At 39.4% G+C, this 26,206-nt stretch overlaps 1 protein-coding gene across 1 annotated transcript in view; it reads right to left on the minus strand.

Annotated features, from left to right (window-relative positions):
• Positions 1–14,609: 14,609 nt before the first annotated feature.
• The window catches only part of LOC101601711 (vomeronasal type-2 receptor 116-like), a 91,653-nt gene continuing 80,056 nt past the window's right edge, over positions 14,610–26,206 (minus strand). Inside the window, exons 13-16 of the mRNA XM_045139640.1 lie at positions 25,266–26,069; positions 24,001–24,225; positions 23,328–23,451; positions 14,610–15,772 (exon numbers count right to left, since the gene is read on the minus strand). Coding sequence (XP_044995575.1) covers positions 14,853–15,772; positions 23,328–23,451; positions 24,001–24,225; positions 25,266–26,069 — 2,073 coding nt within the window. The 3' untranslated portion in view covers positions 14,610–14,852. The remainder of the gene's footprint in view (positions 15,773–23,327; positions 23,452–24,000; positions 24,226–25,265; positions 26,070–26,206) is intronic.

Below are 26,206 nucleotides of genomic sequence, written 5' to 3' on the forward strand. Positions count from 1 at the left end.
ATCTGTCCAACATCCTAAGGATGCACTTCAAGGTTGCAAAAAACTGTAACAAACCAAACTCCAAAAGTAAAATAATCAGAGCTGAAATAAATAAAATAGAAGCTAAAAATAAAGAGGTTACAAGAAATAAGGTTTGGTTATTTGAAAGAACCAACAAAACTGATGAACCTTTACCAAACTAAGAGAAAAGAAGCAACTTAACAAAATTAGAGACAAAGAAGGTAATATTATCACAGGTGCCCATAAAATCCAGGAGAATCATTAGGGAATACATTAATAATTTATGTTACAATGAATTGAAACATCTGTATGAAATGAAAAAATTTTTCAACAAATAAATCCTATGAAAATTGAACCAAGAGCATATAAATCATAAATAGAGCAGTAATAAGGAACAAGACTGAAATAGTACTGAAAGAATTTTCCCAACAAAGAAGATGTCAGGTTTCAATATCACTGAGATTAGTAGGTTTTCCTTCTTGGGCATATGTCTCTAGCCATAGGCTTTTGCTTTGATATATACTAGCAGGCATCAAAACCCATCTGTGGAGTGGGCCTCAAATCCAATCAGAAAGCAGTTCACATTCATGCCACGATTGCAAAAGTGTGCCTATCTTGCCTGGCAGCTTGGATGTGAAATACATGGGATCCTTCCCCGGGTAGGACTGTTGATGGCTTGTCTCCCAAAGTTAAATAGGCATCTTGTGGTATAAAGAAGGGAGGACACTTCTAACTCAGTTGCAGCTCAGTTTCTCTATGTCCCACAACTGAAACTTGGGGGTCTTCAGCAGGACGGACTTATCATCTAGTTTTGGTGGCAAACCAAGAGCAGTGGCAAGAGCCTGTATTGTTTTATGGGCTCTGTGGCCTTCTTGACCAAAAACTCATTAGGAAGTCTCTCATCCTTAGCACTGGAGCCTATGGTTCTGAGAGTAGCTTTAACCACTCACATAGGAGACCTTCTCTCAAGCACTTTTATTTATTTATTTATTTATTTATTTATTTATTTATTTATTTTGAGGTAGGGTCTCACTATAGCCCAGGCTGACCTGGAATTCACTAGGTAGCCTCAGGGTGGCCTTGAACTCACAGCGATCCTCCTACTTCTGCCTCCCAAGTGCTGGGATTAAAGGCATGCACCACCATGCCTGGCTTTCAAATGCTTTTAATTGGCCTACCAAGTAGTAGATTTCCATATGCTTTATTAACATATCTTGAGACATATGCTTTATTAACATATCTTGAATTTTATTCCTCTTCCTATCACCTCCTTCCCTCCCTCATCTCCTTACCTTATCCCTGCTTAAAATTTTCACTTGTCCCCTCCATTTTCATGTCTCATGCATTCTACTATTACTCCCCCCCAAAAAATCATCCTCCATGACTCCTTTCTAGATTTTTCACCTGTAGAGACAATGACTAAGATCCACTAACCTGGAAATCAAAATGATCCACATGAGAAGGAACATGCAGAGTTTGTTTCTGAGACTGTGTCACTTCACTTCATACATAATTTTCCAGTTCTATCCATTTCCAGAAATTTTCATGTTTCTTTGAAATTGAATGACACTTCACTGTGTATATACACATCCCTTTTTAAAAATCTGTTCATCAGTTCATGGGCATCTAGGCTGGATTCATTTCCTAATTATTATGACTAGAACAGCAGTAATCGTGGATGAGCAACTATCTTGCAGGTGGAGTGCAGAGCATTCAGCTTATACACCAGGAGCTGGAGAGCTGTGCCAGAAGGTGTCTCTATTCTTTGGCATTTTGAGAAACGTCCACCCTGCCGTCCATAGTGGCTGAATCAGCTTAAATTCCCATCAACAGTGAATAAGGCTATCTTGGCCCTCATACCTGTGCCAGCATTTCTTGTCATTTGTGTGTGTGTGTGATTTGATTTTGATTCCATCCCTTGTGATTGTAATGAGATGGAATCTTAGAGTACATTTTAATTTGTATTTTCCTGATGGTTAAAGGTATTGAATATTTTAAAAAATATTTATTACCCATTTGTATTTCGTTTTTCTGAGAAGTCTCATTTTAGTTCCTTCGCCCATTTTTATTGGATTGTTTTCCTGATGTTTAATTTCTTGAGTTCTTAGTATATTCTAGATAACAATTCTTTGTCAGCTGGGAACAGTTTTCTCCCATTCTGTAGGCTGAATTTATACTTGACTATTTCTTATGCCTTACAAAAAGCTTTATAATTTTATGTGATCATTTGTAAATTAGTTATCTTACTTCCTGAGTGATTGAAGTCCTAATTAGAAAATCTTTGCCTATGTATGTACCTTTTAGTATACTCCCTACCTTTTTCTTTAGTAGTTTCAGAGTTTGGAGTCTTCCATTAAAGTCTGTGATCCATTAGTTAATGTTTTTTTGTGCTGGGTGAGAGATATGGTAGTTCTGTCTTCATTCCTCTAAATATAGATACCTGGTCTTCCCACCACTATTTGTTGAAGATGCTATCTTTCCTCCAGTATTTTTGTCATCTTTGTGAAAAATCAGGTGGTTAAAGTTACATGCACAAATATGTGCATCCTGTATTCTAACATAGTAATTCTTTTGACCAAGACAGTGGAAATAGCCAAGTGATCCTAACCCAAATGTGATCTGTGGCACGATGTAGCTGCCTGTATTGGGATAATGGATAAAGAACAAGAAGCAGATAAACAGAAAGTGAGGAGCAAGAGCAAAATATAGCTGACATCCTTGCTATTGGCCTCAATAAGGGGAGTTTCTTGGTGCTTAAGACAGACCCTCAGAATAAATGTCTATTCAGAGAAGCACAGGGCTATGCAGGCAAGAACCAGCCCCCTCAAATCCTTCTGAGCCAGGAAGGTTTATGTAGGCAGTGGACTAGCTCTGCTTTGGCACATTGATCATGTGGACCCTTCACACGCTGATACAAATGTGGTGAAAAATTCAGTATTGCATCAGTCCCACTGCCATTATTTTCTCTTATTTGCCTGTCTACAAAAAGTAGTTAAATGAGCAGCCTAAGCTAATTTGTTCCATTTGATTTTGTTGACAATGTATTATAACGTTGACCATATTTTTCAATTACTATTATAATTTCAGTTACTATTACATATCCTGTTTTAGACCAAGTAAACAAATGTATGTGTATATCCTTTAATTTGCCTTGTATATTCACAAGGCAACTTTCTTGATCTGGCAACATAGGCCAAAGTCCACTTTCAATACATAATTTCTGCTATAGTAGAGACAGTATACTTAATTCAATTAAGAACAGATAATTATCACAATTTTGATTTACTTTTACACAATCTTCCTGTAACATATGTGTTAAAACTTATCTGTAGCTTAGAATAACAAATTTATATGCAATCAGAAACAATTTAAAAATGTATTGGTTCAACTTATTTCTAGTACTTCTAAATCATTTTCTCTCTTGTTACACTCATTTAATGTCATATACATACCAATTCCCTTTTTAAATTATTTAATTAGCATATTTGTCCAGGGAATTACAAGCCAAGGAAAAGCACCCACGTGCTAGAGATCCCACATGGAGTGTCTGGAAAAACCATGAAAAGAAAAGAAAGTTTAAAGAGCTCCTTCCCTGTGTGGAGCTGGAGGGGATAAAGACCCCATGGAGAGGCTAGGGGCTAGTGGGCTTTCACCAACCAAGTGGACAGGGAGCTCAGAGCCCCATTTTTTCAAGATTTTTTTAAAAAAATATTTATTGGCAGCGTCCATAATTATGGAAAATAAGCCATGATAATTCCTACCCTCCTCCACTTGCCCCTTCAAAATTCCTATGCCCCCCCTCTCAATTATTCTCTTTTATTTTGATGTCATCATCTTTTCCTCCTATTGTGAGGGTCCTGGGTTGGTAGTAACAGGCATTGCTAAGTCATGGATATCCAGGACATTTAGCATCTGGAAGACTGCATTGTAAGCAGTTCTATGTTTCCTTTGGCTCTTACATTCTTTCCAGTCCTCCTTCCACAATGGACCATGAGCCTTGTAGGGTGTTTTTAGAAGTCTTTCAGTGCTGACCACTCCTCTGTCACTTCTCAGCACTATGGTGCCTTTTAAATCATCCCAGAGGTCACAGCAATCTGAAAAGAGAAGCTTCTCTAACCCAGAAGTGAGAATAGCATTTCTAGGTAGTATTGTGAATATAATGTACACATTTAGCCAGTCACCAGCAGGTATTACAACCCTAGGGCACATGACCTCCCCTGTCATAGGTTTTCAATACCAGGCACGCATTTCTTTACATGGAGTGGGCCTCCAGTCCAATTAGTGTATAGTTGGCTTCCTCCATAACAAACATGCCACTCTTGCACCTGTTAACTCATTTGGCCTGGCTTGGCAAATTTAAGGCTTGTAGTATCCACTGCTGTCATGTCCACTAATGACTTCTCTCTCCCATTGGACTGAATGCAGTGTAGCTTTTCCCAGCTTTCTGTCAGCTAGTGTAAGACGAGGAGGTTTTCAGCTCAGATCTAGACTGACTTCTCAATGACCTTGCAGCCCAAGCATGTGGAGTTTTCAGCAATAGGGACTAACACCTTTTCCTGGTGGGAAACCAAGAGCCTTGGCAATAACTGGCAATGTTTTAGGGAATCAGAGACCTCCCTGGCCAACAAATAATGAAAGGTGTCCCATCCTTGGCACCGAAATTTTTCTAGTAAATATCTATGGCTTCCAGGTGTGCTATTGTCCAAAAGAGTAGATTTCCATATGGCTTATTCATATTCTCTTAAATTTTGATGAACCCTCCCCCACCCTTCTTTTACTTAATCTCTTCCCCTGACCTCATGTAAGCCATTCTACCCCCAGTAATCTGTTCATTTATTTGCAGATATACAATTCCATCCCCTTAAGTCCTGTCCTCTCCTCCCTCCTTTATAGTCCCTTTCTAGCTTACTGGTCCCTGCTACCAGTTTGTTTTTTTTTTTAACCCAATGCACATAAAAGACTAAACATTTTCAGCTAGGATCTCCATAGGAGAGAAAATATGTGGCATTTGGCTTTCTGGGCTTGGATTACCTCCCATAGTATAATCCTTTCCAGATCCACCCAATTCTCTGCGAATTTCATAATTTTATTCTTCTTCATCACTGAGTAGAACTGCAGTGTATAAATGTACCATATTGTCATAAGTGTTAATTTTTAGCATTTTCTTGGATAGCATGTTTTAGATGTTTACAGGCCATCTGTATTTCTTCCATAGAGAACACTTTATTTAGTTCCATAATCCATTTAAAAATTGTTTATTTTTATTTACATGTCTGACAGTGATAGACAGACAGAGAGAGAAAGAGGCAAATATATGTAGAGAGAATGGGTGTGCCAGGGCCTCCAACCACTGCAGACAAACTCCAGATGCAAGTGCCCCCTTGTGCATCTGGCTTGCATTGGTCCTGGGGAATTGAGCCTCAATTAGGCTTTACAGGCAAGTGCTTAACCACTAAGCCGCCTCTCTAGGCCCATAGTCCATTTTTTTTTAATTGGCTTGTTTGATTTTTTAAATGTTTATTATTATTATTATTATTATTTATTATCAACAGGATGTTTCATGTGGATGAATCATGTGTTGGTACTTTCTTTTCCATCATGCCAGGAAGTATGTTTATCTTGTGCCTTGAACACAGCATTTGACCTATGTCTTGCCAAGCACCACCCTGTCTATGCTGTGTCCCTGCATCAAGAGAGCATCACTGTACCTGCACATAACTGTCACACGGACACTGTGTCCATTATCAAGAGAGCATCACTGTACCTGCACATAACTGTCACACGGGCACTGTGTCCATTATCAAGAGAGCATTGCCGGGCGTGGTGGCGCACGCCTTTAATCCCAGCACTTGGGAGGCAGAGGTAGGAGGATCGCCGTGAGTTCGAGGCCACCCTGAGACTACATAGTGAATTCCAGGTCAGCCTGAGCCAGAGTGAGACCCTACCTCGAAAAACCAAAAAAAAAAAAAAAAAAAAAAAAAAAGAGAGCATCACTGTACCTGCACATAACTGTCACACGGACACTGTGTCCATTATCAAGAGAGCATCACTGTACCTGCACATAACTGTCACACGGACACTGTGTCCATTATCAAGAGAGCATCACTGTACCTGCACATAACTGTCACACGGACACTGTGTCCATTATCAAGAGAGCATCACTGTACCTGCACATAACTGTCACATGGGCACTGTGTCCATTATCAAGCATAATAATTTTTCCTGGCCACATCTGCAAATCTACTCCCATGTAGTTGATAAGAGGCCTTCAGCTTTAACTGGTCTTCCTATTATGGATTTTAAGTTGTTCCAAAGTCATAAAGTATTCTATGATGATGGCACTTTAAATCACTTACCACTTACGTGCTTTTAACTTTATTTTAGTTATGTACATAGTGTGTATACAGTCATGTTGGTACCATAGTTAGCCTTCTCCCTGCCCTATCCCCTCCACAGGGACCCTCCGCATTGGGGAATATGGGTCCTGAATTGTGGGCTTAGCCATCATTTATGGGTGAGAGGCAATGTCTCTGTGCATAATGACCCCACTTGTGGCTCTAACAAGCTTTCCACCCCCTCTTCCATGAATTTCCCTGGGCCCTGTTAGATTCCTATTAGGTCTACTTCAGTGATGAGGTCTTGAGAACCTCTGTGTCTCTGATATCTGGTTTGGTAGGAGTTGTGTGTTCTCTGTGTCTATCTCCTTCACCCTCATGCTGGTGCCAGCTTCACCAGGAATGCAGCACTCTTGCTCACTTCCCCAATAACTCTTGGTTTCAGCTGGGGCCCTGTTGAGGTGCAATGGGCTGATTCTTTTGCCAGGATCTGCATCCATCTAAAAAAGAGAAGCAAATTCTCCAATGGAGAGTGAAGTAAGCACCAGATGAATGGGATAACCATTATTATATTAGAGAGAAATTAATGAGTGTAGGCCATCTTGTAGCACAAGAATTGGTGGGAACGTGATAGTGGAGAGTGGGATTGGTTTTTGGATATGGTTCTGACTTGTTTCCCAGTTCCAGCTATGTGTTATGTTCCACTGAACAGATCAGTTTAGCCAAATCAAGAGGAGTTTGTTACCCACCATGACTGTGTGACACTATTGCACTTATGTGAGCATCATGTCAGGTTATTTGTTGCTGAATAGCATAGACCATGGGTTGCTTTGACAGATGTTGGTCATTTTCTCCCATTTGCTCATGCAGTACCTTCTGGCACTAGACAACTGTCTGGGGACTGACTGTCTTCCAGATTCCAGCAAGGTCAGTCCATGTTCCATACCAGAAGCATATGTTGTGATTCAGGTGTTCCCCCTGGTCCTGATGAAGGTTAACCATTTAGTCTGTCTCTTAGGATGTAGAATTTTATGGTACCATTACCATTTGGGTCCAGTTTTGTGTCCTCCAATCACACCATTACCCTTCCCTCCTACCACACCCTCCCTATTGCCCAGTCCTTGAGATGTATATTAGGTATGCCAGCATCTCGGGCAGATTCAGGTTAGGAACCACAGATGAGTGAGACCATTTGATGATTATCTTTCTGTTATTGGGTGAGTTCACTGAGAATGATCTGTTTCAGGTTCAACCATTTTTCTTGAAATTTCATTGTGTCATTTTTTTTTCTTCCTGCTGTGTAGAATTCCATCCTCTAGATATACCACATCTTGGATATCCATTCGTCTAATGTTGAGTATCTGGGTTGATTCCAGCTCTTAGCTATTATGAATTGAGCAGCTATAAACATGGTTGAGCAAATCGCCCTGAATGGAGGCATGGACCTGGCAGGATAGATGCCCAGTAAGGGAATAACTGGGTGTGTTGATAACTCTGTACTCAATGTCCATGTTGCTTTGGTGTAGCATCTTACATTCCTACCAATAGTGTCTGAGGGTTGCTATTTCTCCTTACCCTTGCCAACATTTTTTAAAAATGTTTTCTATCCTTACTGGGATAAGGTGGAATCTCATAGTTGTTTTAATTTGCATTTCCCTGAGAATTAGGGATGATGAACATTTTCATAAGTGTGTGTTTGCCATTTGTATTTCTTCCTCTGAGAACTGTCTGACCAGTTGTTTGCCCCATTTTGTGAGTGGGTTGTTTGCCTTTTTATTGTTTAGCTTTTGAGTTCTTTGTAGATTCTAGAAATTAGGCCTCTGTCAGTTGTATAGCCAGCAAAAATTTCCTCACATTCTGTGGATAATGTATTGGCACTGCTTATTATATGTTTGTCTGTGCAAAAATAAAAAATAACAACAAAAAAATTTTTTTCAGCTTCATGAGACTCTAATTGTTGAGTGATTGTTTAAGTTCCTGAGTTACTGGGGTTTTATTCAGGAAGTATTTTCCCATTCCTATATCATGGAAAGTTCCTCCTATTTTTTTCTTCCAGTAGTAGCTGAGTTTCTGGACTTATATTGAGATATTTGATCCATTTGGACTTGATTTTTGTGCACTTTCCTGCATATGGTTATCCAGTTTGCCCAGCACCATTGGTTGAAGATGATATGTTTTTGCCAGCCTACATTGTTAGGACATTTGTCAAATATCAAGTACCTGTAGTTACTTGGCCCAAAGTCCAGGTCCTTGATTCTGTTCCATTGGTCTACAATCCTGTTTTATGCCAGTATCATGCTGTTTTTATTACTATGGCTTTCAATATAGCTTTAGATCAGGTATGGTGATGCCTCCAGAGGTGTTTCTTTTGCTGAGGACATACTTAGATATCCAAGGACTTCTGTCATTCCATATGAATTTTGAGATCATTTTTTCTATCTCTGTAAGGAATAATATTGGGACTTTTATTGGTATTGTATTAAATATGCATATTGTCTTTGGTAAGATTGCCATTTTTACAATCTCCTGCCTGTTCATTTTCTCAAGTCCTCCCAAATTTTTTGGAGTGATTTTATGTTTTCATTGAATGGATCTTTCACATCCCTGGTTAATATTATTCCAAGTTATTTTGTTGTTGTTGATATTGAAAATGGAACAATGTTGCTTATTTCTTTCTCTGTATCTTTGTCTTTTGCATATAGAAAGGCTACTTATTTTTGTGCAATGATTTGGTTTCCTCCTACTTTGCTGAACAAATTAATCCCCTTTAAGAGTTTTGAGATGGAAATTCTTGGGTCTCTCATACATAGAGTCATGTCATCTGTTAATAGGGATAACTTAACTTCTTCCTTTCCAATTTGTATCCCTTTTATTTCTTTCACCTGTCTTATTGTTTGAGCGAGGACTTCCAGTACTTTGTTGAACAGCAGAGGTGAGAGTGGACACCCCTGTCATGTTCCTGATTTCCATAGGAATTCCTTAAGTCTCTCCCCTTTAAGTATTTGGGCTTTAAGAGCTTTATATATACCTTTATTACATTGAAATATAAACCATCCATGCCTATTCTCTCCAATGTTTTTTATCATGAAGTGATGTTGTATTTTGTCAAGGGCCTTTTCTACATCTATTTAAATGATCATGTGGTTTCTGTGCTTAAGCTTATTTATGTTGCATCATGTCATTCTTGTGATTAAGTTTATATAATGTATTATGTTTACTGACTCCTGTATGTTGAACAATCCCTGCATCCCTGGAATGAAGCCTATGTGACCAAGGTGGGTAATGCTTTTAATATGTTGTTGAGTTTTTTTTGCAAGATCAGGATTGTTGCATCCAAGTTAATCAGGGATATAGGCTTATAGTTTTCTTTTCTTATTATCAAGGGAATGCTACAACAAGAGGATATCACAATAATCAATCTTTATTCACCAAACACAGGTGCACCACAATTCATAAAACAATACCTACTTGACAAAAAAAATCAGAAATAACTACCAACATCATCATAGTTGGGGACTTCAATACTCCACTATCATCAATATCCTCCAAACAGAAAATTAACAGGGAAGTGAGAGAGCTCAAGAAAACCATAGACCAATTACACCTAATGGGCATCTACAATACATGCTACCCAAAATATGCAGACTACACAGTCTTTTCAGCAGCCTACAAAACCTTCTCTAAAACAGATCATATACTGGGTCATAAAGCCTGCCTCCATATGTTTAGGAAGATCAACATATTCTCCTACATGATATAAGATCACAATGCTCTGTTGCTTGAAATTAACAACAAAACATGTGTCAGGAATCCCATCAGCTCCAGGAAACTGAACAACACACTTTTAAACAATAAATAGTGGACAAAATAAACACATGAAATTGCAAAATTTCTAGAAATGAATGATAAGATCACATCATACCAAAATTTATGGCACACAGTGAAAGTGGTCCTCAAGGGAAATTCATCATACTAAATGCCTTCCTAACAAAGACAGAGAAATCCCAGATCAATAACCTAATCATGTACCTAAAGACACTGGAAAAGCAAGAAGAATCCAATCCAAAAAGCTCCAGATAGAAAGAAATAATTAAGATCAGAGCATAAATTAATGAATTGGAAACTAAGAAAAGAATTAAGAAAAATTATGAAGCAAATAGTTGGATCTTGAAAAAAATAAACAAGATTGATAAAGTCGTGGCCAATTTGATCAAGTGAAAAAAGTGACACTTCAAATTAACAAAATTAGAAATGAAAAAGGAGAGCTCACAATAGACATAAATGAAATTTGGAGGATCATCATGACTTATTTCAAAAACCTCTACTCCTCAAAACTGGATAATATGGAGGAAATGGATGAATTCATGGACACATACAACTAAAAAAGCTAAACTCAGAGCAGATTAACCTCATAAACAACCCATTGAGATTGAAAAGGTAATCAAAAACCACCTCCAAAAGAAGAGTTCAGGACCAGATGGCTTCTAAGCTGAGTTCTATCAAACCTTCATGGTAGAATTGAAACCAACTTTTCTCAAACTGTGCCACACAATTGGAGAACAAGGAAAGCTCCCCAACTCCTTTCATGAAGCTGATATCACCCTAATACCAAAAACAGGCAGAGATGCCACAAGAAAAGAAAACTACTGGCCTATTTCCCTGATGAACTTAGATGCAAAGATCCTGAACAAAATCCTCCCAAACCGAATTCAACAACATATCAAAAGCATTATCCACCTTGATCAAGTAGGCTCCATCCCATGAATGCAGGGTGGTTTAACATATGGAAATATGTCAATGTAATACACCACATAAATAAGCTTAAACACAAAAACCACATGATCATTTCAAGAGAGATAGAAAAGGCCTTTGACAAAATACAACATCCCTTCCTGATTGTTCAGTTTTTAAACCATTGCCATCCTTACTGGACTAAGGTGAGATCTCACAGTTGTTTTAAATATGCATTTCCCTAATGGTTAGGGATGTTGAACATTGTGTGTTAGCCATTTTTAATTCTTCTTCTGAAAACTCCCTATTCAGTTCTCTGCCCCACATTTAGAGTAGCTTGTATGATTTTTTATTGTTTAGTTTTCTTTTTTGTATCTTGTAGATGCTAGATATTAGGTTTCTTTCAGTGGTATAGCTGGAGAAGATTTTCTTCATTCAGTGGTAATATATTTGCTCTGCCTATGCATATGGTGTGTTTCTTTGTGAACAGGCTTTTTATCTTCATGAGATCCCATTAGTTGAGTGATTGTTTAATTTCCAGGGCTACTGGGGTTTTGTTCAGAAGTCTTTCCCCACTTCTATATCATGGAGCATGCCTCCTATTTTTTCTTCTAGTAGGATGGGAGTAGTAGAAGTGTTTTAAGTCTTATATCTAGATCTTTAATCTATTGGTTTTGTTTTGTTTTTCAAGGTAGGGTCTCACTCTAGCCCAGGCTGACCTGGAATTCACTATGCAGTCTCAGGGTGGCCTCGAACTCACTGCGATCCTCCTACCTCTGCCTCCCGAGTGCTGGGATTAAAGGCGTGTGCCACCATGTCTGGCTTCTCTAATCTATTTGGACATGATTTTTGTGTATGGAGATATGAGTGGGTCTAGTTTCATTTTATTTTATTTTATACATTTATTCAAAACAGTGTGATTAGGTTATGCATGTCTATGTAAAAAACACATATTTGAAATGTTTAGAAGATAAGTTAAATATTAATATTTTGCAGATGATATTTCAATATGTGTATAAATATTGTGTGAACCATATTAGTCAGTACTTTCATATTTTGTGGTATTTTTGAAGGGCATGTGTTCTTATTTTAGTTACCCATACAGTAAATAACAGGTTGTTGAGATGTAGCATCAATCACTATTGTAGAATTATAAATACTCATATGTGAAAAAAATTCTGAAATTCAAATAACTCAAAACATGTTAATGCTATTTAAATCCTAATGATACTGTTTACACTAGAGATTTGTTCAAAAAGTGTTACATCCATCCATTATGCATCGGCTACGGTTATTTTCCCACTATAGCACTGGAGGGTCACAGCATCCTCAGAGACCATGTGGTCATAAAACTGAAATGATCTACTATCTGGCCACTATATATAAATATACTATATTTAATTTACACCGCCTGCAATAAGATAATGGCCATTTTCAGTTACCTTATCACACAAAACCCACAGTGCAATAAATTCCAATTTTAGAAAATGAATATTGATGCTATTATATTATGGTTTGATTTCTTGGACTAAAATAATCCCATCCATGCTTTTGGAGAAAGTATCAGGCAAATTCTTTGAGTGAGCAGAAAATCAGTTGGGGAAGATGATACATATCTGGACAGGGATAAATGCAGTTAAGGCCTCTTAAATGTGCTGTCAGACACTGACCACCTGAGGAGAATCATGTTGTGTGTGGTTTAGTAATTTTGAAAGAATAAATACAATATTACATAACAAGTGTTCAGAAGCATGTGGTACATTATTTAGTTTTACATATTATCCATTAATGTCTTCTTTTTAGTATTTTGTCATAGTTTGGAAAATGTAGGCCGTAATCCTACTAATAAGAGAGAAGCAGCTGAACACAAGTATATACAGTTTTTTTTTATTTAAATTTTTTTATTTTTATTTATTTGAGAGCGACAGACACAGAGAGAAAGACAGATAGAGGGAGAGAGAGAATGGGTGTGCCAGGGCTTCCAGCCTCTGCAAACGAACTCCAGACACGTGCGCCCCCTTGTGCATCTGGCTAACGTGGGACCTGGGGAACCGAGCCTCGAACCAGGGTCCTTAGGCTTCACAGGCAAGCGCTTAACCGCTAAGCCATCTCTCTTACAATCAAAGGATAAATTTTTGAAACTTTTTCTTATACTTTTGCAAGAGTGGGGTAGATGTCTGGGTGTCACACAAGCTAAAAAAAATTAAAAACAAAATTGTTGATGATCAATTCATTTGGCCACAATTATTTAACCATTTGTAAATATTACATATAATATTGTACTATCCAGAAAGACATTCAGACTTGGTATCGATTCATGTTTCATGGGAACAAGATGCTGATATATTCCTTCAGGAAGGACAAAAAAAGAACATTCAGGAAAAAATATGATGATATGGTAAATCATCACATCTTAGTTTTACCAGGAAGCTGACATTAATGCCAAGACTTACATCTTCCTCTGGGATTATTCCTCATGCCTGGTTGTCTTTCATATGGACTATGAACAACACTTCACTGTCACAGACATTCTGCAGCCACTCTATGTATTTCCCCTTCATCAGCATCTGAAACGACTGGTGAGTTGAGCAATTCACATTCTGTTTCAAGTTTCCAGATGTTGAGCTCTCTGTTCCTGTGCATGGGACACTCTTAGTTCAAATATGAGCTCAATTTTGTGTTACTTTGGGTAGTAAGTTAGGAATTGTAGATTAAAATATCCAAATGGAATTTCAGCGATTTTGACCTGATATTTTGGATCTGATGTCTCACAATGAATGCCATCACAATGATTAATAGCATGTATAAGAACAGAAAAGAAGGGATGACAGTAATTTAGCATCAAGAAAAGTACAAGCAATGAAGATCTACCAGAGACCAATTCTTATTCACACTTCTTCAGCACTACAATATTGAGAAGCCAGTCCCCAATAGTTGAATCCTTGGGAGACAAATGACATCTGTATAGTAACTGATTCTAAGCAGAAGTTATACTAATTTAAATTATGTAAAAATAATTTTATTGATTTCTATGTTTATTTCATTTGAGGTTTTATAAATGCCCAAGATTTGTGATCTGCAATCCAGTAAACTACAAATGTGTTAAGTAACAAGAAATAGATTTTCAACTGTGTCACTTTCTCAGTGTCAGCCATTTCATTTTACATTCTGGACAAGGACCTTCCATGGTCTGCACAATCTGATCATTCCTCAAGTTGTCCAGAGGATTCCAGACACTGTGATAACCATAGTGCATATGGAAAATGGTTACTGTAAGGCCTGCGTTTCTTCCAGAGAGTAATATTCTTTCATCTTTTAAACATACTCTCACTGTGTCTCTGGACAGTCTTTGAGCACTCACCTGCGAACTTTCAGTCAGGCTCAAAGACATTTGCTCTAGGAATCCACCAACAGCAAGTTTCAAATAAAAATCTGAAGAATGGCTCAGATACATTTCCTATTATCAAGACTGATAGGAGCAAAATACCCAGTACATTGTCAGTGTCTTTTACTAAACGATTTCATTTACTAATTTGAGAGAGATGTGAGAAAATGATTACTCTTACTACTGCAAATGAACTCCAGAGGCATATGCCACTTTGGGAAACTGGATTTCAGTGCGTGCAGTGAATGGAACCTGTGCAAGGAAGCTGATAAATATCATTAGAGAACAAATAAGACTTTTACACATGAGCAAGTATTTTATCATTTTCTAATGTTTAGTGGCTATAGTAGTACAAAGGTTTTTTACAGGACATACACTACATTAATACATATGACTTAACTTTAAAAATCAGATGGTTGGACTGTATGTTTTTTGTTGATGCTCTGAAGTGAATTTCTACTTGGTCTTAGTAAAATGATGTAGCACTTGGGGAAAAAGATGCAACCTAGCAACCCTGCACTGGAGGCCAAGATAGAGAAGACCTCCAACATCACCATGGCCTTCCCCTTGGTGCTGTGGTAGACAGGAAGGAAGGTGACCCACACACTGCAGAACACCAGCATGCTGAAGGTCAGGAACTTGGCTTCATTGAATGTGTCAGGCAGGTTTCTGGCCAGGAAAGCCACAGTGAAGCTCCCTAGAGCCAGAGATCCCAGGTATCCCAGGACACAGTAGAAGGCAGTGACTGAACCTTTGTTGCACACAATGATGATGTGGCCATGTTCTGAGTGGGCATCAGTGTCAACAAAGGGAGGGGATGTTCCCAGCCAGATTCCACAGAGAACAAGTTGGATCAAGGTACAGATGGGAATGATGAAGTTAGGTGCTCCTGATACCAGCAGCCCCCTCATCTTTCTTCCTGGAGCAGTGACCTTGAAGGCCAGAACCACAGTAATTGTTTTGGCCAAGATGGTGGACACAGCCACAGTGAACAGCACTGCAAAGGTGATCTGCTGCAGGATGCACTTGGCTGTGTTGGGATGTCCAATGAAGAGTAATGAACAGAGGAAACAAAACTCGAGGGAGATGAGCAGGATGTAGCTGTTTGTTCGATTATTGGCCTTCACAATCGGTGTGTCTTGGTGCTTCACAAAAACCCCAAGAACAAGAGCAGTGAGTGCAGAGAAGCACAGGGCCAAGAAAGCCAGAGCCATGCCAAAGGGGTCTTCATAAGACAGAAATGTCACAGTTTTTTGGAGACAGTAAGTTTGCACTATATTGGCATATTGATCAATTGGGCACTTCACACATTGATCCACATCTGGCAGACAAAGAAAAGTATCATCAGGATAATGGCAGTATTTCCTCCTTAGTCACAGCACACTGCAAACAAGTGTTTCAGAGGTGAAGCATCTTGTATTCCTTGTTCCTACTGAGAGCAATTAAATTAGATTGTTCAATAGCCATGACTCCCAATTAATAAAGACCATCATCTTATGGTAAGGTAAATACAGAGTTTTTAGAGATATTTTTATTTGTTTTTTGGCAAGCAAAGTGAGGGAGACTATGACAGAATGGGTTCACCTGAACCTGTAGCCACTTCAAACAATCACTGGATACATGTGCCACTTTGTGCTTCTTGCTTTAGGAAAGTACTGGAAAAGTGAATGGGGTGGTTAGGTATTGTGTATGTGCATATTAACTGCTGATCCATCAACTTAGACTAACAAAGCTGTATTTTATCCATTTAATTGACCTTATACATTCTCCTGATCCTTTATTTATCTTAAAAGAATAAAACAATGTTGTTCTAGTATATAAGAGTTATATAATACCATAGCTTAAATGAGGTATTTCTTACGATTTCTACTGCTGGAGAGGTGGGTTAGTGATTAAGGGACCATTGGCTCATCAATGATCCCTCATAAGTCAGAGACACAAGGTGACACATGAGCAAGTCCCACATATGCGCAAGGTGACAAATGTCTCTGGAATTCCACTGCACTGGCTGGAGATCCTGGCATAATTCTCTCACTCTCTCTCTCTCTCTCCGTGTGTGTGTGTGTTTGTGTGTGTGTGTGTGTGTGTGTGTGTTTCTCACCCTTGGTCTCTTTCATTTAAAAAACAACGCCAGTCTACTAGGCTTACCTCAGAAAAAAAAATTCTAGTTCAAGGTTCTGTACAAAGTACAGTCCAAGATCAGAGAGGTACATGACTCTATGTCTCTTTTAAGACCCTCTTTTATTTTACAACATCCGTACAGGGAGGGAGTTAGGGCACTCGTGCACTGGGAGGGGCCCAGCTGCGGGCAGAGCTGCGGGCAGCACAGCAGAGAACCTGCTCAGGGGCTCGGTGGCTGGACTAGTGGTGCGGCGGACGGTGGGTGTGGTGGGCTACGCCAGACTGTGGGAATCAGTGGATTCTCTTCAGTGCCCCTCCCTGCCCTCTCACTTGAGGTCAGCTAAGACCGACTCACACTGGAGCACCACAGAATTTGCCTGATATTACCCTGGGAGCTGAAGCGTGGCTAGGTGGACACTATCTTGACCAGAAGCCCTCTTGATATCTTTCATAAACTTTTTATGACAAAGTTCATAAATTTAGACAATAAAATATGATTGTTCCCTCACCATGGAGTTCTATATCATATGAAATCTGTCTGTATCAAGGTGATGCCCCTTGGCTTTGTCCCTAGAAGGCAGCACATACATATAATTGTTTCAAAACTTTTTTTCTTTTTAAAATATATTTATTTATTTACTTATTTGAGAGAGAGAAAGAGAGCATGGGTGCACCAGAGCCTCCAGCCACTGTAAACGAACTCCAGATGCATGCACCTCCTTGTGCATTTCACTTATGTGGGTCCTGGAGAGTCAAAGAAGGATTCTTTGGCTTTGCAGGCAAAGGCATTAATCCAGGCTGACCTGGAATTCACTATGGAGTCTCAGGGTGGCCTAGAACTCATGGCAATCCTCCTACCTCTGCCTCCCGAGTACTGGGATTAAAGGCATGCACCACCACACCCGGCCCTTAAAATTGTTTTGATGTCAAAAAAAAGTATTAAATATAACTGCTCCAAAGAAGCAAAGCTCACATAAAGAGAAACCTTACTTGGAATTAATGCTTAGTTCAACAAAGTGAGGAACCCCAACTTCATTTGTTAAATGTGACCATGAGTCCTCAAACATTTTATTGCTATTAAATTGTTTTGTGTGTTTCTTTTTTTATTATTATTAATTAGTTTTGTACTCAGCAAATACAGTCAATTTGGTGCCATTGTTAGGCTCATCCATGTCCTACCCGCACCCCTGCTCCCCTCCCCTTCTTGTGGAGGTATATGGGACATGGATTCTGGAGTTAGCCCACAGTTATGGGTAGGATAAATGGCTCTGCATATCATTACCCAACATGTGTCTCTGACAGTCTTTCCACCCCTTCTCCCACAAAATTTCCCTGAGCCATGTTGGGTTCATCTTTGCTCTGCTTCAGTGATGAGGTGTTGGGGATGTCTGGGTCTCATAATATCTGATTTGGTAGGAGTTGATTTTTCTCTGTGATGATCTCCTTCACCCTTGTGCTGGTCCCATGATGGTACTATTATTAGCCTTCTTCCTTCTGCCCACCACCACCACCAGGGATTGTGGATGCTGCATTGTGGGGGTGGCCTTTAGTTATGGGGTAGAGGCAATGGCTCTGTGCATATTGACCCAACTTAGGGCTCTAACAATCTTTCCATCCTCTCTTCCGTGAATTTTCCTGAGCCATGTTGGGTTCATTTTAGTTCTATTTCAGTGACAGGAGGTCTTGGGAGTCTCTGTGTCTCTGGATATCACATTTGGTAGGAGTTGAGTGTTCTCTGTGTCTGTCTCCTTCACCCTTGTGCTGGTACCATGTTCACCAAGAAAGTGTCTTTTGCTCATTACCCCACTAACTCTGTGGCTTCAGCTGGTGCCCAGGTGGAGCACGATGGGCTGATTCTCTCCTCAGGTACTGTGTCTGTCTGCAAAAGATAAGCAAATTCTCCAACAGAGAGTGAGGTCAGTGCAAGATACATGGATACCCATTATTATCTTAGAGAGAATTTAATAGGTGTAGGCCCTTTTGTGGCCACTTATTGTTTAAGAGAGTGTTGCTCAGTTTTCAGGTGTTGGTTGGGTTACTGGCACATCTTTTGTTGTTGATCACAGCATTGTGACCTGATATTAAGCAGGAAAGGTATGTCGATCCTCCTACATATAGGAGGTAGGCTTCATGACCTAGTATATGATCTATTTTAGAGAAGATTCCATGGGCTGCTGACAATGTGTAATCTGTGGATTTGGGTAGAATATTCTGTAGATGTCTGTTAGGTATAATTGATCTATGCTGTTGTTGAGCTCTTTTATTTCCCTTTTAATTTTCTGTTTGTATATTTATTTATTGCTAATTGTGTAGTATTGCAATCCCCAACTATGATGGTGTTGGTGTTTATTTCTGTTTTATTGTCAAGTAGGTTTTGTTTTACAAATTGTGGTGCACCTGTATTTGGTGCATAAAGACTAGTGATTCTAATATCCTCTTGTTTTGGATCATTCCCTTGATAAGAAGTGGCCTTCTTTGTCTTTTTTGATTACTTTTGGTTTGAAGTATATTTTATCCAGTATAAGTGTAGCTATAACTGCTTGCTTCTTATTTCTGTTTGCTTGGAATATTATTTTCCATCCTTTCACCCAGAGGAGGTGTCTGTCTTTAGTGGTGATGTGGATTTCTTGAAGACAGCAGATTGAGGGTCTAATTGTCTGATCCACCCTGTTAGCTTGTGTCTCTTGATGAGTGAGTTAAGGCCATTAATATTTAGGGTAATAACTGAGGTTTAATACCTGCCATATTGTGGTGGTTTATGTGGTTTGGTGTTTTCTTGGCCTTTGTAGTTTTTGTACCTTCTTGAAGTTTGGTTATTGTGGTCTGCTTCTTATAGGCACTTGAGGTTAGTTATTTGGATCTTCTATGCGGAGCATTCCCTGAAATACTCTCTGCATGTTTGGCTTCGTGTTAATATAGTTGTATAGCTGAGTTTTATCATGGAAAGTTTTTCTTTCACCATCTCTTATGAGGGATAATTTTGCTGGGTAGAGTAGTTTGGGTTGAAAGCTGTAAGTTCTTAGACTTTGCAGTGTACCATTCCAGGCCATTCTGACTTTTAAGGTTTCCATTGAGAAGTCTTAAATAATTCTTACGGGTTTTTCTTTATATGTAGCATGTTGTCACTCCCTAGCTGCCTTTAGGACTTTCTCTTTGTGATTGATGTTTATGATAATATATCTTTGAGAATTTCTGCTTTGGTCCAATCTGTTGGGAGTTCTGCTAACTTCTTGTAACTTGATGGGACTTTCTTTTGAGAGAGTGGGAAAATTTTCTTCTATAATTTTGTTGAATAAGTTTTCCATGCCTTTGGTCTGATTTTCTTCCCCTTCTGTTTTCCTTTGATTTGAATGTTGGGATGTTTCAGGGTATTCCACAGTTCCCTCATATTATGGTCACAGAAAATTTCGAACTTGTGAAAAAATTTGAACTCACAATCTGTTTCTTCTGTTTCGTCTCCCAATTCTGAGTTTCTATCCTCCACATGGCTATTCTTAGAAGCTTCTATAGAGTTTTGGGCTTGTTCAATTTGTTCATGGTTTCTACTGCTTTTTTATGTATAGTTTCCAACCCTCTGTCAAGCTTTCCCTTTTCACATCATTTTTTGATTTTCTTAATGCTCCTTGGAGTTCATCCTTGTATTTTTTTTTATGTCTTCATCGACTTTAGCCAGCTGGTTATTGAGGACCATTTTTTTACTCTCCTTCAGATAATTTAACTGTCTCCAGAACCCTTCTGTTTTTGTTTATATGTCTAATCTAGTGAGCATACCATTCATACAATTATTGGTCCTTTGTTGAGTTTGTGCAGGTTCTGCTATTTGCTTGGCCAAGATTGCATAGTTTGTTTCTTCATGTTGAGGTTCTGATCCTATTGTATCTTCTATGTTTTGATTAGAGACATTCTTTGTAGGACTGGGCAAACTAGCTGGATTTACTTGCATCTGATTTTTCATGCTATTCCTTTTTCTCTGTGGTCTACCCATGTTTCAGAAAGCCTAGGGTGTGGGATGCTAGCCTGCTTGCCAGGGGCAGGGGGTTTGGTGGGGAGTGGGACCATGAACACCCGTGTAATTCAGAAAGACCAGGGTGGAGACACTTGCCTGGTCCCTGTTTGGTGGTAGGATGGGGCAACAGCCAGTTGGGTGGCAATTGCACACTGGGCTCAGATGGGCTGGGTGAGAATAGAGACTGTACTGGTGATCACCCACAGGGTCAGCAATGCTGGGGGGTAACAGTGACTGGGTTGCGCAATCACCCACAGGGGACAGCAAGACTGGGCTGAAAGGTGATGGCTGGCACGCACCCGCAGGAGACAGCAAGATGGGGCCAGAAAGGAGATTGCGTGCACGTGGGGGACAGCAAGGCTGGGCAGGAATGCGACCACACATGCCCAGGAAGGACAGCAAGGCTTGGGGGGGGGCGGCAATCAGGCAGGATCACATGGGACAGCAAGGCTGGGGTAATGGCAGTTGTGTACACGTGGTGACGGCAAGGCTGGGCAGGAAAAAGAGGCCCTCAATAACCAGCTGGCTAAAGACAATGGAGACATAAAAAAATACAAGTATTAAGTCCAAGAAGCATTAGGAAAATTAGAAAATGATGTGAAAATGGAAAAATCTACAGATGGTTGGAAACTATACAGAAAAAGGATTAGAAAACATGAACCAAATTGAACAAGCCCAAAAGTCTGTAGAGGCTCTCAAGAAGAGTCAGTGAGGGCATAGCAAGGCTGGGTGGGGGGGGCAATTGCACACACCCGCCGCGGACAGCAAAGCTGGTGGGGGGGTACCACTCACGCCCAGGAGGGACAGCGAGGCTGAGGGGACAGCAATCATGTGCGCGAGGGGGCAGCGAGGTTGGGTAACGATGCCAACCATGCACGGGGTGTGGGACACCAAGGCTGAGTGGGTGCTAAGATTGGGCTCAGCAAGACTGGGCGGGAAGGGCAATTGTGCACTCCTGCCAGGGTCAGCAAGGCTGCGGTGGGGGACGGCAATTATGCGCCACGGGGTCAGCTAGACTGCGGGCACTGCGATTACGTGCGCCCAGGCTAGTGGGGACTTGTGATCGCGTGAACCTGCAGGGGACAGGAAGGCTGGGGGGGGGGGGGGGTGCGGCAATCACGTGTGCCCGCATGGAAAAGCTAGGCTGGAAGACAGTTGATCGCGCACCCTTGGGGGACAGCAAGGTTGGACGGGAACTGTAGGACAAGGATGGCATCCATGAATCCGCCTGGTTGTGGGAAAGCCTAGGGATGCGGACCTTGCCCGCTAGCTTGGGTCCACTTGGCTGGCATTTAGTGCAGGAGGACCTCCTACGGGACTGCAGCTAGGATCGCTGCTCGAGGGGCTCAGGGGACTGCTGGGCTACCCCAGAGTGTGGGAATCAGTAGAGACCCTATTTTTTCCTCCAGACCCTCCCTCTGGCAGACTACTAGAATCACCAAACTTCTAAACAAAAATACCCCCCCACACACACCTTAAGGGTCTTGCCTTTTCTTCCCCATGAGGTGAGGTAAGGTTAGACAGATGCCATCTTGACAGGAAGTCCAAGTTTAAAATTTTTGATTGTGATCATATTGAATCACAAAATAGGATTAAGAAGAATTAGCTATCCCATGTTCAGTATTTCCATCAAGGACATTTTTTTTTCATTTATAACTCATTTTTTCTTAATCATTTTTTTCCTAAATTTATGTGGATGCAATGTTAGGAATTGTGTAAGCATATAAAAGTTAGTCTATATTATATAGGCATAAATTCCATTTTATTTGCTACATATAACATGGCCAGCAGGTACAAATGAACAAAAAAAAACCTTCGAAGCTGGGCGTGGTGGTGCACACCTTTAATCCCAGCACTCGGGAGACAGATGTAAGAGGATCACCATGAGTTCGAGGCCACCCTGAGACTACATAGTTAATTTCAGGTCAGCCTGGGCCAGAGTGAGACCCTATCTTGAAAAAAAAAAACAAGCCACCTTCCATGTTAATAATGAACTGATTCATCACCACTAAAGTTTGTATGTAAGAAAACAATTTGAATTTATATTATATATATATATATATATATATATATATTATATGAATAAACAAAGTTTTTATTTCCTTTCTAATAATATTCTTTTACTTCTCTTTTATGATGCTATCCAATCACATCTTAAAAATTAAAATCAGTTTTATTCCTTTTTCACGTTATGTATCAACACCCCACCTACCCACTTTAGTTTCTGGTGCACTGGAAAAGTGCCCTGGGTATGAGAGTGCCTTACAGGCTGTCATAGATTAAAATGATGAAATGTTAATATTTATATAATCACTTATATCCCCTTGATCATATTTATTGCAGCCTTTAAATTCAATTCTAATATCTCATCTCCATAAGTTTGCTTCTCTTCTCAATGTAAAATAGAGGGCAACATAAAGTAACACCTCTGCATCCATTCAATGCCAACCTAGTAGTCTTCATACCACAGCAATACGTGTTTATTTTTATTGTTATTTTTGATCTCTGAACATTTGTGCTTACCTCTTTAAATGCTTAATATATATCTGAAACAACACTTGTGAATTTTTAATCTGAATATTTAGTTTCTTGAAACAGTATTTTAATGTTTGTGACATGCTATTGTCTAAAGTCTTAAAATTAACTTTCATTTCTGAATTATTTTGCATATCCTCACTAGATACTAGTTCCCAGTATGGGTGGAGAAAACAATCAAACTGGAGAATTACTCCCTAAGCCATCTACTTACTTGTTTTATTAGAAATCTCATTTACTGGGCAGGGGGAGCAATCAAAACAGCAGGCTGCCTTTCCCTCCTGATGGAACTTCCTGAAGCCAGGCCTGCAAGTCAAACTGCACACAGAGGAGGGAATCTGAGGAAAACCACACATGTGCTTATAACAGATAGGAATTTCACCTACTTCATTCAAAAGTATATATTAAAAGAATGCACCATTAATAAACCTCCAATATACCTGAAGGGTCACACCTATTTAATACTCTATATTGTCATGGATATGCAGATTTTGATTAAACATTTTGTTGCTTCCAAATAACTTTCAAAAGATAGAAAGAAAATCAAGTAGGATGGAATGCAAATCCTAAACAACATGTTGTACTTGATCAAATAAGGAGGGAGTACACATTGCCCCACATGATTTGTGCTATTTATGTACGAAATAAATAAGTAAATAAAAATAAATTTAGAAAGCCGGCCATGGTGGTGCATGCCTTTAATCCCAGCACCCGGGAGGCAGGGGTAGGAGAATTGCTGTGAGTTCAAGGCCAGCCTGAGACTACATAGTGAATTCCAGGTCAGCCTGGGCCAGAGTAAGACCCTACCTCAAAAGCCGAAAAATAAATAAGTCAGAAAGAAAGAAAAATAAGTTTAGAGGAATGCATTACAATTAGTTAAAACATACCTGCCTACTCCCTGTGACCCACTCTTTTGTCTCAGACAAATACAATTGCTGACCAAGGGTCAGATATGGAGAAAACTGTCCAATTTTGACTTTTATACCAATTCCTTGTGGAAAATTCAAAATGTGGAGAATATCATAGTCCACATCAATTTTTGTATTCTCATTAATGGCCACTAGGTCTCCAGCAGGGTTAATAAATTGTATGTTTTTCAGAGCGCGGTAAAACTAAAAGAGATGAATCATTTTGCAATTAAGTATGTACACACATTAAGTCATAAAGCATGATGTGAGTAATACCTTTCTTTTTTATTTTCAGAATCCCTTCCCTCATTAGGAACATCATTGCATGTACCCAATAGCGTGAAATAAATGAAATTCCACAGGTAAATTAAGTATGACTAAATTTTTATATGTTTCTTTTTGGAGAAGCTGCAAAAATGATCACCAAATATTTGGTCAAGCTAATGAGACAAGCCTTTAAATCAATTATATTTATGAAAATCAGAAGAACATTAACTAAAGTACTAAGGTCTTCAGTAACTATGGTGATATAAAATTCTTTAACAACTCGTGTGACCTGTCAATCACACTGATCAGGGTACATTGACATGTGAAAAGCAAGATCACACTTTGATATTCAAACACTTCATTGATAAAACTGTGATTATATTTCAAATAGTTAAGACAGTTGGGCATGGTATCAGGTTCATCTGTCACATAAAACACAGATCACTGAAAACTGACATCATTAATTTCATTGTCCTCTTGTTCATGAATACACACAGTGATGGTTTGTCATCATTGTCTACTTGACTGGAGTTAGAATTACCATGGACAAAAGTCTATGGAAATGTCTCTAAGGAATTTCTAGGTTAGGTAATTAAACTTGGAACAATCACACGGAATGCAGGTGGCATTATTCCATGGGGGCAGGGGTCTCTAATCAGTGAAAGTGGCAAACCACATATATTCATCACCCTCTGCATAAAGACTGTGTATGCCATGGACACAGTATTTTTTTATAGCCTCACTTCCATGCTTTTACCAACATGATGGACTGTATACTTGAACTGTGAGCCAGAGTGAAACCATTCTTCACTAAGTTGTTTTGTCAGGTATTCCCCACCCAAAAGTAACTAATAAACTCACATCTTCCTATGAAATGAAGCAGTATACAAATATTCATAATTTGGAAATGTACTCTTTAGCACCAGTGTTTAAAAATGTGTGAACCCACTTAGAAGGTAATATTGATGACTGCATACCTTTGGGCACTCAACTAGGTGTTGACGTATGATTGGCTGAACATCTACCTGCTGAAATAATATTTCATGGAGAGCATATGCCCAAGCATACACAGCATTGTATAGATTGTAATTCTCATCATTCATTGCCATGTCAAATCCTTGATCTGCATTCCACTCGAATGAAGTGTTAGGTAAACACATGCTCTGTGATCGACATTTAGATTCATTGTCTGAACAATTAAAGTACATCCATTCTGATCTCATCAGTGAAATATCTATTGGATATGTGGAAGTATTCATTGTCTGAATAAATTTTTTGAAATTGGGAATCTCATGATGGTGGTTTGAAAAACTGAAATCCCCATGGAACGAGTCAGGAATGAAGTCTCTTTTCATAGTTGTGATGACATCCCACTGTGAGGTGGTGACCCAGATCCTCCGGATGCCTAAATAAGCCCATCTTCTAAAGCTCACTTCTAGTGTAGAATTCATTTCACCATAAATGATCACAACATTTGCTAATGATGTCACAATTTGTTTATAATACATCTCAGCCCTTGTATTGTATAATTCCATGCTTAATGGGATCACATTCACAAAGGCCAAACAAAGCTCATTTCCTTGCATCCTTTCTCTCAAATCTGAGAGAAATGGAATACCATGGTCATCATCAGAGATGACCAGACCCACCCAGGTCCAGTTGAAATGCAGCATTAAGGAGACAATGGCAAATGGCAGTCTTGTGTTCTTGGGGGCGATCTGATACAGATAAGGATACTGATAACGGTCACTCAGAATAGGATGAAATGGGCCATAGTGAATCTAAAGGACACAGAACATATAAACCAACACGATAAAGGGAATTGGAAGAAAATTCAATCTAAGATTAGAATTGTATAAATTACCCCTTGGGAAGAATGGTGGAGGGTTATTGTTCACCTCATTATTAGTCATATGTC

The sequence above is a fragment of the Jaculus jaculus genome, chromosome 23, assembly GCF_020740685.1.
Source record: "Jaculus jaculus isolate mJacJac1 chromosome 23, mJacJac1.mat.Y.cur, whole genome shotgun sequence".
NCBI lineage: Eukaryota > Metazoa > Chordata > Mammalia > Rodentia > Dipodidae > Jaculus > Jaculus jaculus.